Below are 13,677 nucleotides of genomic sequence, written 5' to 3' on the forward strand. Positions count from 1 at the left end.
TTCTTTTATAAATCACGGACTATATAACATGTTTTTCTAAAATAAATTAAGTGTGATTGGAGTATTATATGATTGTTTATCATATTAATATGTTAACTTTTAAAAAAAACATTTCATGATTTTCGTAATTTAAAAATGAAATGTAAACTCTCCCCTCCCTTCCCCTCCTAAACCCTTCACCAAACACACCCTTAGTTTTTTAGGATGACGTCGGAGTGGATTTCTACGTTGTATCATCCGTTATGTTGAGGTGGACACCTCATGTAGAATTAATGTTGGATCTCATTGTTGTGGTGTCTAATGCTTTTAAAGTGGACTTCCTTGTTGAACAATCCATAAGATAATTATAGAGAAATGATATTTGTACATCCACTTTGTGACAACTTTCTCTCTCATACTCACAATATGTTTTTATTCTCTCTCTTCTTTTTTCTCTCTCCATTGTTTTTGACCAATGAAAAGTGAGAAAAAAGAAGTTGTACCAAAAGTTGTCTAAAATGGTTGTTCAAATATCACTACTCATAATTATATTGGAACTTTTAGACTCGTATCATTGGACTTATATATAAATTTGTAACATTTTTGGTGAAATGTAAAAAGGGTGCCATAATATCTAAAAAAATTGATATTTGTACAATCATTTTGTTACTACTTTTGTAATAACTTTCTTTTTCACACTAACATTATGTTTTTATTTTCTATCTATTGTTTTGGTTTCTATGTCAATATCTATTTTTCTTTTTAAATTTATGGTTATCCTAAAAGTTATCGCACAATGATTGTTCAAATAACATTTATAATATCTATTGGAGTGGTGTTTATTTTAATCTATAAGAATAAGGACTAAAATAAATGTTTTAGTCCTCGCAACTAAATACAACGTATCTAAGATTTTATTTTATTTTATCTGATAGTGTAGTGATTGAAGTTCAGATAATCGAACATTAGCTCCTACGTATATTATGCAATTTCTCTCTCAATTGAGTTAAAATTAAAGAAACAAAATTTGATTAATTTATTTGTGAGCCAAAGAAATACACATGTCCGTTGAATTGGAAAAAGTAAAAATTTATATTAAAAAAATGAAGATATGGTTTGTTTGGCTTTGCTTTACAAGCAAAACTCACATACTATGCTCCCTCCGAAATTGAGAATGGCGTCTTCTTCTTCTTCTTCTGCATGTTTTCTTTGCAATTTCCATCACATTCCCTCTTTAAAATCCCCAACATTGAAATCTCCATCTACACTAACCACAAACTTTCTTCCTCATTGCTCTGCTCCTCTTCGACTTCGAGCTTCTCCTTCCAACAAAAATCCCATCACCACCACCACTGATGATGATGATGATGATGATTATCTTGATCAAACACCACCCCCTAAACCTCCTTCTCTTCTTCCAAATTTCAGAAATGGTTGGTTTAAATTTGATGAACTTGGAATGGATATGCTCTCCATTGCCCTGCCAGCTGCTGTCGCCTTGGCAGCTGATCCAATTGCCTCCTTGATCGACACAGCCTTCGTCGGTCACATAGGTACATTTCTTGCAAATTCATTTTCTCAAATTATCGTTATCAGTGTCCATGTGTCAGTGCTTCGTAGATAATTAGTTAGCTGCCTGCAGCATTTTATAGTAGATTGTATTATTCCGTATCCTTGTGAGCTTAGCTCAGTTGGTAAGGACGATGCATAATATATGCAAGGTCCGGGGACACCACCAAAAGAAAAGGATTGTATTATTCCTTAATTAGTTTTTTTTTTCTTTCTATACAGGGGCGGTTGAATTAGCTGCAGTTGGGGTTTCAGCTTCTGTGTTTAATCTAGTGTCGAAAGTATTCAATGTTCCTTTACTTAATATCACTACATCCTTTGTTGCCGAGGAACAAGCGCTAATTGGAAAGGAGGAAGAATCCGAGCAAGCTGAGGAAAATGGTATTGGTTTTTAAGAATGGTTTTCTGGTCATGGTTGTATATTTTCTTGATCAGATGTATCTACAGATAGTTTTGGTCAATGGTCTCACGTAGTTATTGTAAATTTCTCAGGAAAATCCGAAAGAAAGAAGCTCCTTTCTTCGGTATCAACTTCTTTAGTACTTGCTGCAGGTCTTGGAATTGCTGAAACTGTAGCACTTTCACTTGGCTCTGGCCCTCTTATGACTATCCTGGGTATAGCTGCTGTATGTCAAAGCTGGTTGTTAATCCGATATCGCCTATTATTTTATTTCGTTTCTTCTTTTTCTAATTTCTTCCGAGTCTGCGATTTACCATGCAAAACAACCTCACCAACTCAAAACACTAGAAGCACAATTTAAAGAATTTAGTTCTAACTGTGTATGTACAACTTGTGTGGAGATGTGAAAGGTAGAGGTAGAGGTAGAGCTACAAAAAAAAAAATCCATCTTAATTGAAAGTAACATTTTTACTAGTATTTTGAGTTAAATTTGATTTTTCTCATAAATGTGCAACTAATTGTTAAGAAACTTGAGTTTTTCCCAACAAGTCTGAAAGTTAATTATTCATATTGTAATCAATTAAGAAATGTTAACAATCATTATAAATGTATTGTATTGCATTACGTTCAACAGTTACCAGTTCTATGCTATGCATAGCAAGAAATATATCCTTGTATTTTGTTGGTTTGTGGTTATAAAAGGAAAAGAAGAAAGGTTTTTATTGCTCTTCATGGGCATATGATTGGATGTTGTTTTCATATTCTTAAACTGAATATAGATCTTGTATGCTGTACAGGACTCTCCAATACGTGAACCTGCCGAACATTTTCTTACATTGAGGGCCTTTGGTGCTCTACCAATTGTGATTGCATTAGCTGCACAAGGCACTTTTCGTGGATTTAAGGATACAAAGACACCTCTATATGCAGTTGGCAAGTATTGCAGCAGCTTTCTCCCTCTCCCTCTCCATTTACTTACTCATAACTTACATACAGTTGATTCCAGTTACAATCGCTTATAGCCTTTAACTAGTTCTATTTATCCAAGAATGAATACTTAAACTCGGCTCTCAATATAAATAAATAAGAGACAAAATTTTACAGATTTTGTAAATTTGAATTATAAAAGTATCCTTGGCGAAGATGATCCATGGTAAATATGTCATGAATCTTCCATAGTTGACTTAATTGCTGTAACCAATAATATCTGTTGTTTATATTTTCTTAGCGAAGAAAATTCTAACTTTGTCAATATTAGGATCTTTTAAACAATCTATTCATGGTACAGATCCTTTTAGTCTACTATGTTAAATGCAGGCTCAACATGATTCTGTGACCGTTTTCTTAGTTATATCTGCGATTTCCCTGATGGTTTTCTATAAATTCTCACTACTATTCTGCTCTATGAACTGTCAATTTCTTGTTTTTACATGGTTATACTCTGCAAAATGCTCCGTGCAGCCCTGCCAGTGCTGATGTGGATGTATAAATAACAAAGGCTTCTCATTAAATGTCAGGTGCTGGGAACTTTCTTGTTGTGATATTGGATCCAATATTAATATTTCTCTGTGGTCTTGGCATTAGTGGTGCTGCAATTGCTACGGTGATCTCTGAGTATGTCAGGAATGCGGTAAACTTAGTACTATATGTGCATTTTGCACATGTCCTTTAATTCATGTGATCTTCTGCTTTTAACAGAACTTGTCTTTTTGTTCACCAGATATTTAATAGCTTTCATTCTTCTGTGGAATTTGAGTGGCAAAGTTCTGCTAATCCCTTTTGACTTTGATGGGGCAAAGTTTTTCAGCTATCTGAAATCTGGTACGTGCTTTTCAATTTAGTTGAATTGTTTATTTGGCTGTAATATTGTTTAATTTTTCAGCTAGCTAGTGTAATATGGTTTATAATAGAACATTATGGTGTAATTTGATCCATGTAGCCGACCCCACTTAGTACGATAAGGCTTGGTTGTTGTTGTTGATGTTGTTTCTTTGGCTGTCCTTGTCCTTCAATGAAATTATGAATGATAGTGAAATTATCAGAGTTTGTTGGAAAGTTATTTAATAGTTTTAGCATTATATCATTGAAATTTTCCTAGCCATGCTTCAACTGAGCTTGATAGTGTATTTTAGATTCAACTCACTGAGTATCTCAATATTGTCTTATCTTTAGAATGAATCAACTAAATATGAGTATGTGATAGTAAATAACATAAATTGTTGGCTTTTGTTGATTATATGCTTAAGTGGTACTAAACAATAAACATGATATATGATACGAAATTATTACATCGTGTAATCCTTGTTGCCAAACTCATCTGGTGGGAAAAACTTTTGTTGTTGATTTATAGTGGAAGTGTCGTCTCTAGTGATCATACTGAAAAAACTCTTGGAGAAACATTACGTGCTAATTCAAGTTTGATTTTACTGTTTACTGACTAGTTAGTTGAAATGAGAGTTTTAGTAACAAGGATATACTTTGTAGTTTGTCCAACAACAATATTTGTTGGAGATGTTACTAGGTTATAATTCGTAATGCAAAAAAGACAGGAATTAAGTTGCCTCTTTTTCTCTCTCAAAACTACTTTTAGCATGCAATGGTTTTTCTTACAAATCTATTGCTAGTCATAGATGATTGGCTAATTGAAAATAGCGACAGTTTTATTAGATAAAGTCCATGTTCAAAGGATATTATAATCACATTGCCTCTCAAAGGTGAAGTTTCTGCATTTGTACTTTTTACAGGACTTATGTTTGTTCGTGTATGAATCATGATAGTGTATACTTTTGCATTTTTAGCAAAATATGATTTTCATTGGCTTTTTCATTGGCTTGAAAATGTTTTCTTTGGTTAACAACTATTTCTTGACAGAAGAGATCGTGTGATTAAAGAGTAATACGGATTAACTTTTACTATTTATTATTGCATTGTGTAGGTGGTCTGCTAATTGCCAGGACTTTGGCTGTGTTTATAACTATGACACTGACAACATCTTTGGCAGCTAACCAGGGCCCTATACCTATGGCAGGCCATCAAATTTGCATGGAAGTTTGGTTGTCTATATCTTTGCTCACCGATGCTCTAGCACTGGCTGGTCAGGTTGGATCATACTATTGCATTCTCTTATAAAGTGCCATTTAATTAATTCATTTCAGATATATACCAATGTTACACATGATTGAATTATCGAAACATATATCATAGGCAGTTTAGCGCCTACTTCCAAATCACATGAATCCAGACAAATAAAAATTTATAATTATGAAGTGTAGTATGTTGAATATTAAAGGGCTTTCCCTGACCTTGAAATCAACCAAATTGGGTATCATCAAGTTTGAAATGTTTGCTGATAAGAGAAAAAATCCAAATTTCTTTGCATGGCTGAAAATACTGTCCCATCAGTAAAGAATTCCAATATCGTACCATTCTCGCCAACATGACTGTAAAAGAAAAAAACTGTTCGCAAATGGCAAATTTTGAAACAATTGGTTGTGGATCATACTTTTTCAACTGATAGAGATGCTACATAGTGGAATTCCTAATATTGGGAAATCTGACACAAACAAGGTGTTTGAAAATTATTAGTGAGTGCAATTCATTTTACTGAAACTTATTGAGTTATCTTATGCATTTATTTTACAGTCTCTTCTTGCCAGTAGTTACTCACTGGGAAATTATGAGCAAGCACGCCTCATTATATATAGAGTGATACAGGTTAATGATTGCTATCCCTATAATCTGCTTCCCTTTTTTATCAGATTCGAACATAGAATGATCCACAACTCTTTTCTTCTCCTACTCTCCTCTACATTTCTAACAGATTGGTTTAGGAGCTGGAGTCGCTTTGTCGATGATCTTATTTTTTGGGTTTGGACCATTTTCTAGTTTATTTAGCACAGACTCGGAGGTTTTGGATGTTGCTCAGTCAGGTATATGGGTAAGAAATCACAATTGTTTGCTGAGAATCACTTTTACAGTTGCTTGATTCGTGTAGGCTACGAGTTGAAGTGAACTTAATCTGGATGTCTTTTTATATTGAAAATATTTTCTACTTTTATTGAGAACATTTTCAGATTCAGATTGGTATTCCTTTTATCTGGATGAATCATACACTGTCTGCGAATGTTTTTCGGGCAGTATCAAAAATATACAAGTGCTTGAAGGCTATTTTGGCCATGCCAACTTTTTAGGGGTCATACCTAATGTTTGTTATATGTAATTTGAGTCTCCATTCTGTCTTTGGATGCATGTATGTATACATAGAAATGTTTGGTGTATACACAGTAATGTTGTTTGAAATATCTGAAACTTTCCCACATGTGCAGTTTGTTGCTGGATCTCAACCAGTGAATGCTTTGGCATTTGTTATTGATGGGCTTTATTATGGGGTTTCGGACTTTGAGTACGCTGCTTACTCGATGGTAATTACCCACTTCAATGATTAATAGTTGTTTAAGCATTTCAAGTTATTTTATTCTCTTAACTGATTTCCTTTTGTCCTCCTTCTTTTTCCCCCCTTCTTTCTTACCTCTTTGTGTTTGCCTTTTGTCAATGATAGGTGCTAGTTGGACTAATTTCCTCAGTTTTCATGCTGGTGGCTGCTCCAGTAGTTGGACTTCCTGGAGTCTGGGCAGGATTGTTTCTCTTCATGGCGTTGCGTGTTCTAGCTGGAGTTTGGAGGTAAAGTGTATAATTTTTTATGGATGATGCGTTATACTAATCGTGGTGACAACTAGGGTACCCATGGAAGAATGGTGGGTAATTTACCCCAACCAATACACATTAGCCACATAAGCACATTTTTAAGTGGTATCCATGAACTATCTTGACCCCACCAACAAATTGCTCATTTTCATTGGTTGGTGGGTAAATTACCCACCATTCTTCAAAGGTAATTTAGAAAAAACCTTCGTATTTGGATCCTAGCTCAAAGAACAATGGCAGAATGATCCTGGAAACATTGGTTTAAATGGAATTTGACAGAACTTTGCAATCATTAGTTTTTTATTTTCTCTTTATCTATCCTACTGAGCATATTTTGATTAATATTTATATTTTCCATTTCTTCAGGTTGAGCAGCAAAAGTGGTCCATGGGATATGATCTGGTATAAAGATAGAGCAGAAGACTGATTCTCAAGAGCTTCTCCAATATGAGGATACTGATAAGTTCTGCACTCTTTCCTACTTACCAAATCCCCATGCTCCTAAAGAGAATCCAGTAGCAATACAGGACTATAATAAATTATTAGAATGTTGCAAAAATTGCTGCAAACCAAATGCTAAAATCTTTCAAAGTAGAGATTTTGAGAGGCTAAATGAGCACACGGATGGAGAAAAATTGTTGAATGACAGACGTGTAGCATGAAAGTCAAGTCTGTTAACTTTCTGCCATTTTTTGGAAATTTGTTTTATTAAGAGATTGTCAGTTCATTTGCATATTTTCATTGCCAAAGGAAGCTGCATCTTAGAGTTGAGATCTTGTACTGGTATAGTCTACATAAAAAGTCTGTTTCTAGGAAAAACTCATTATTGTCGGTGTAATCTTCACTAACCAATTGGTAAAAGGTCTTAGTTTCTTTTATTTTGGTATAGTAAATATAAACGAGTAGCTTCGGATACTGAAAGTGTCTGTAAATGAATATCGAAATATGTTAATTTCTTCACAAATCATCCCTTTGTCTTTATAATTTGATTCTTCTATCAACTGTCATTAATAGTGTGTAACGGAACAACTACTGTGACATAGTAACTATGCATGTATGTGCTGCATAAATTGCTTACATGAATCCCTATAAAATGTCATGTGATTTGTAACTTCAATAAAATAGACTAAAAGATTAACTTATGAGACTGAAAGATAAATTTGTAAGGGAGTTGACAAATTAGGAAACTTATATGTATACTCAACATTTTTCAAGATTCAATAACCAAAGTACATGAACACTAACTTTTATGGATAGGCAGAGTATGATGTACAAAAAGTATCTTCTAGAAAGTACAAAAAGGCATCATAGTTAGACTTGGACATTCATAAATTGTAATAATTATATATAACTCAATGGAAAATTCATAGTACAGAGCATCTTTACAGTGACTGAGATGCTGAATAGAAAGCAGATACATGGTATCATTTGAATCACTAAGGTAGGGAAAAAAGACCTATAAATAACCCCACCAAAGTGAAAAACAAAAACCTTATAAGCACATAGGAACTTCAAGATCCTATATGTGAAAAACATATATCAAGTAACTTCTTCTCTTCTAATAAACCAAAATCATAATCAGGTTTTAAGAAACTATAATCATAACCAACTTCAAGATCTGCAAACTGCATATTATTCCAATTTTCAGGCAAGTAACCACCCAATTTCTGCAACTGTTGAGAAAGATCACTCAGCTTCCTACTTTGCCCTGAACTAAGTCCATGAAATGCATTTCCATTACTTCCTTTCTCTTTCAATTTAGTGTTTTTATTAGTATTGTTGTTCAAAGCCTCAACTTGTGACATTCTTTCAATTGGTCCAACACTGTCACCACCAAACAGATGAATTCCCTGCATGTAAGGTACTACTATTTGTGCCTCATCATTCTTGCAATCAATAGATTGGCCTCCCAGCTTGTATTCCAATCCCTTAAGCTCACTTTCCATTTCATCAAAATATCCATTTTTATTTTGCTCATTTTGTGACCGAGCATGGCTTAAGAAATGTCCATTTTCTTCCTTCTTGTGTTTCTTTGCAAGAGAAGCCTCGGTTTTGATGTTACAATGCTCAGAACTTGATCTTGGATTGCTATCTGGAAGCATATTGTGCTGGTTTCCAAAGAAATGATTGCTGCAGCTCAACTCAAAGGATTTCAAATCCTCCGGTGATCCTCTTATTGTTTCCTCACTCTGCACCAGATCTGCTATATCAGAAGATCTACGATCAGCTCCTGAGTTCATGCCTGCATCCATAGGCTCCTTCTGCACATGATTAAACTCTCCATCCAGGCTAGAATTCTCCAAAACCTTCCCCAATTCTCTCTCTAGTCGTTTATTTTCTCCATGTGTTTCAGATTTGACATTCTTGTAAGACCTTTGATGAACCATTTTCTTACATTTCTTATTTGTTGGACATTGGACAGTACCATCTATCATCACTTCCTTTGATTCCTCTACCGAGTCATCATCAGAAACAAAATCTTTAGAAAGAATCTTATTCTCTTCCTCAAACTGATGAAGATTACCCTCCAACTCTTCAGCTTTTCCAAGATCCTCCTCGCCATTCATTGAATCTGCAGAACCACCGCTTGATGATGATGGCGATCCATCAGGGAAGTTCAAGCGAGCACTAGGTCCATACATAGCCTTAGCTGCTTTATCATAAGCAAGAGCAGCATCATGTGCTGTAGTGAAAGTACCAAGCCAAAGCCTATTTGCTTTCTCACCAACATGTTTACCATTGATTGGTTCACGAATCTCAGCAACCCATTTACCCCAAATTCTCTGTCTAACTCCTCTGAAATTGCAATCAGAATTCTGAGGACCACCTTTACCTCTCATGCACCCTTTTCTTGAACCTTTTGCAGGAACTTTGTGAATCTTATCAGCTCCATTACCTCTACAACCAAGTTTTTGTTGTTGCTGTCTGTTGTAGTTCTTCCACTTCTCAAGAGTGTCTTCCACTGAGTCAGTTCTTCCACCACTGCGTCTCTTGCGTGATTTCCTTTGTCTGCAACCATCCCAACAAGCAAACAAACAACAAATTTCTGTTAGATTTCTATTAGTTCCTTCAAAAAAACATAAGCAAAGTTGCAAGGTGAAGTATAAATTATATAGTTCAGAAACGTAATAAGAATCAAGAAATAAGCATATGCATCAAAAACAAAGTAGATGAAATGAAAATAAATATATGAACAAATAAAATTTGGATCAAATGAAAAAAAACAAATAGATTGGCAGCAACAGCGACATGGAACCATAAATGAACTGAATTCGCAATCAGCAGATCTTGATTGTTCGATGAAAATTTAACAACTCATATTCCGACTTTGCCAATTCGAATAAAATTTGTATGATTTTCTTTTAACAATTGAGATTCGGCTAATTTTCATCCAATAGTTGAATTTGTGATTGTTATAACTCATACTTCATAGATTCCATTTTCAAAGTTAACAAATCTCAAAAGGATAGAATGAATCATATTCTGAATTTGTAAAACCGAATTCGCAATCAACAGATCTCGATTGTTGAATGAAAATCGAGCTACTCCTATTCTAACTTTGCCAAATCGAGTACTACTTGTCTGATTTTTCGCAATTGAGATTTGTAGTTGAATCTATGATTGTTGGAACACATACTTCAAAGATTCCATTTTCAAAGTGTTGTCGAACTAGAGATTTAGCCAAGGTATCAACTAATGATCCTCAGTTATAATTCCCTTGCTTCAAGGGATTAAAAAATCTCAAAAATATTGAACAAATCATACTCTACTTTTTGAAACTAAATTTGAAATATGAATTGTTTGATTTTCATTTAATGATAATTAGATTCATGAATCATTTAACCATGAGACTCCATAAAATCTATGTTCAACTATAGGTAGCTTGAAATGAATTTAGAACAAAAAAAGAAAAAAAAAACTGACCCAGAAACGGTATCAATCTTCATACGCTTTCTAAGTACTGAAAATTTTGGCTCCTTTGTGTATAGCTTTGAAATTTGTGTTATTTTTTGAGGTTTAAGAGAGGTTTTGAAATTTGTACTATATTGAACAATTGGGACATGTAAACGTCATCACAAACGTCACTCTTGACTTGGAAACTAAGAAAAAATGTTGAAGTGATCAATTTAGTATTTACGTCATCAAACCTTTCTACAAAGGGAAATATGGATTTTTCTCTCACCATAAAAAAAATTATATATTTTGGATAGGCTTGATGACGTGGCTAATTTTGAGAATCTAATGCAAAGGCTGTGGGCTTCTGGGGTTATGACACGTGGCAGTTGTTGTTTCATTGGTGGCAGGCTGTCAAGAGCTTTCTTCACTGTGAAGGGCTTCCTTTTTATTTGGTGATGTTGTTTGCAGCTTGCTTTTTTTGAACAGTTTTGTTTCCAATGCATATCTAGATTCATTTGTCTTTGTTTTTATGAATTTTTTTCTGATTTGCTTTCATCACACTATTATTGTTAAATGATGGTTTTTTGTTATAGGATAGATGATGATATATGTCGTGTGATGTATTGATAGGTATTGAAATGAATTTCTATTTGTGGTATATTTTTTGGTTAATATATGTTATTCCGTAATATTATCGATTACTATTGTAAAAAATGATTTAGATTTCAATTACGTAATTCGATGTTTCTTTAGTTTTAGATTTTAATGAATTTTGATTTTACAAAATTGATGATATTAAAGTGGAAGAATCAAAATTTGCTTAAATTACAAAAGACAAAAGTATCTTAAAGTTTGAAATTTGATATCATATGGGTTTAAAATCGAAGAATCTTCAAATTACAAGGTTAAAATCTAAACAAATTTTTTTTACAGATAAACTAAAAACCGTTAATAATATAGAGATAAACATATATTAACCCTAAAAAATTTTACACGTAAAATTTGTAATGTGATTTTAATTAATTTATTGTAAATAGAAAATAAAACATATATTATTTACCCAAAAAAGATAAATACTATAGAAACCAATAATAAAAATGCAACTATATCCTGACAAAAAAAGATGAAACTATTGTTTTTTTTTAAAGAAAAGAAATGGAACTATATAAAGTAAAAAAATGTCCGTTTAATATTTAAATGCGAGGAAAGATATATTAACTCTAAGAGTAAATCTCAAAAGTTATTCCTGATTTTCCCCTTAAAAAAATTACTCCTAATTTTAACTCTTGGTTTTACTTTAATCCAACGGTTTGGCATGTGTTATAATTATCCTCACGTGAGCACTTATCCGGTAACTACCACTTGATCTTTAAACCCCTCCCCGTTTCAAAATGATAAGGTTCGATCAAATTCTTGAAAATACAAATGTTCTCTTTTTCATTTTCTTAATCTTTTAGATCTGCTAAAAATAATCAAACACAAACCTTAATTCCCTTCCGATCAATTAAGATTCATGTTGTGTTTGAAATTATTTAACTTTTATTGTGTACATTTTCACCGTCTCTGGTAGATGGGTACGTATTGTAATTTCGTTAAACATGGTGTTCTCACTCTCAAGAGTGAGAAATACTTAGTTAAGGACAAACACAAATGTAAAAGGTTTGGGCACATTTCACACAAATGCTTTTTTTTAAGATAAATTGGTTTAATGATATTGAATGATTTGACTAATTTATTTATTATTTAATTTTCTTCATTATTGTATGTGTGCCCAAATACTAATAGAAATCATATTCATGTCATAATTTGTATTAAAATATAGTAGAATAAATTTTTGAGAACCATTCAATTGGATCACACGCAAAATTTGAATACACTATCTAGTCCTACTAGTGTTTTGGCAAAAGTGTTATAATAGGTGTGTGGAATTTTTAAGAGTGTATTTGTAAGAGTGCTATTAAATTAACGTTGTTATATGTCAAAATTGAAATAGTCTTTTTTTTAGTTCAATATCCAAGATTACGAAAATGAAATACAATGTCTATTAAAGATTGTCTTCACACAAATAACATAAAAATACCAAGTCTGAGTTGTTTCACAGAAACATTGAAATACGAATATTTATTACACAACACGATATTTTCAAATATTACAACATTTACTAAAGCCTTTGTTTGGTCTTTGGTAAGCCTATCGTTTTCTCGAAAAATTTTAATAGATCGGAACTTCTCCGCGTGTGGACCTTTAATGAACGCTTCATGGTTCGATTAAGAGCGCCAAACGAAGCCAGGTGGCAGCACACTCTCACCAGAAGCAATAGAACTCTTGTTCTTTTTCCCTCTCTTGACTGGTTTCATAAACATAATTAAAGCTGCAAGTTTAATTTCACAATGTTGCAAGTTTCACAATCAAAATTGTAGTAGTCTATCTTGCAAGTCAATTTAGAATCCTTCTTTTTTTTGTTTGGTTGAAGTGCAACATCAATAGTTGACAATATAAAAATATATGCAATCATGTTTTTGTTCTCTCTAAATATACAAACTTCATAAATTCACGTGTTTCATATTACATTTATTTTAGCCTATTCAAATCAACTTGAAGGTAACTTATGAATTATATATAACTAGTGTAGGTAATTAATATGGTTGTTGTTTAATATACGTTGTAGTTAGACTATTTACATGTGAAACAACACATAGTTGTATAATAATGTATATGTTATAATATCATGTTTTGATATGTGCAATTGAAAAGTTGGGGGAACTCATTATGGAGCATTCACCGTGACAGATATCAGATAAAAAGTTGAGGAAGTTGTGTAGTGAAGCAAGCTATAATGCTGACAAAGAAGTTTCAAACATTCTCCATCCAACTCGTTCCCTAGGGATGTAATGGTGGAACTATCACGGCAGCAGATCAGGCCGTTAATTGGCTCCTTCAAGAGTATGAGAAAATTCCACTAATCAAAAGTTGTTTACAATCATGTTACATATCTATCTGCCAGTGATAATTTAGCATTTTGGAGTTTTTAATATGACAATTTTATTAATTTGAATCTAACTACTAGTAGATACCAACATTTGTTTGAAAAATAAAACAAATGTTGATGTGATCATAAAAAAAAAAAA

General features: G+C 33.0%; 2 protein-coding genes across 4 annotated transcripts; one reads left to right on the forward strand and one right to left on the reverse strand.

Annotated features, from left to right (window-relative positions):
* The first annotated feature begins 1,085 nt into the window (after positions 1 to 1,085).
* Positions 1,086 to 7,636, forward strand: LOC11412157 (protein DETOXIFICATION 44, chloroplastic). 3 transcript variants are annotated; one of them, XM_039828307.1, is made up of 12 exons: positions 1,086 to 1,532; positions 1,771 to 1,929; positions 2,101 to 2,174; positions 2,746 to 2,881; positions 3,466 to 3,562; positions 3,669 to 3,769; positions 4,884 to 5,047; positions 5,591 to 5,662; positions 5,769 to 5,885; positions 6,274 to 6,369; positions 6,507 to 6,628; positions 7,019 to 7,636. In XM_039828307.1, the coding sequence occupies exons 1-12, from the start codon at positions 1,091 to 1,093 to the stop codon at positions 7,077 to 7,079; spliced, it is 1,641 nt and encodes a 546-aa protein (XP_039684241.1). In that variant the 5' UTR covers positions 1,086 to 1,090; the 3' UTR covers positions 7,080 to 7,636. The 3 variants fall into 3 exon arrangements, with proteins under 3 accessions (XP_039684241.1, XP_024625929.2, XP_024625928.2); XM_024770160.2 differs by having other exon boundaries at positions 1,087 to 1,532; positions 2,041 to 2,174; XM_024770161.2 differs by lacking the exon at positions 7,019 to 7,636 and having other exon boundaries at positions 2,041 to 2,174; positions 5,769 to 5,877.
* A 344-nt stretch (positions 7,637 to 7,980) lies between these two features.
* Positions 7,981 to 10,884, reverse strand: LOC11408065 (uncharacterized). Its single transcript, XM_003623337.4, has 2 exons — positions 10,577 to 10,884; positions 7,981 to 9,661 (listed from the first exon to the last, which is right to left on the reverse strand). The coding sequence occupies exons 1-2, from the start codon at positions 10,597 to 10,599 to the stop codon at positions 8,164 to 8,166; spliced, it is 1,521 nt and encodes a 506-aa protein (XP_003623385.2). The 5' UTR covers positions 10,600 to 10,884; the 3' UTR covers positions 7,981 to 8,163.
* Positions 10,885 to 13,677: the final 2,793 nt, after the last annotated feature.

Source organism: Medicago truncatula, chromosome 7 (assembly GCF_003473485.1).
Source record: "Medicago truncatula cultivar Jemalong A17 chromosome 7, MtrunA17r5.0-ANR, whole genome shotgun sequence".
Classification (NCBI taxonomy): Eukaryota; Viridiplantae; Streptophyta; class Magnoliopsida; order Fabales; family Fabaceae; genus Medicago; species Medicago truncatula.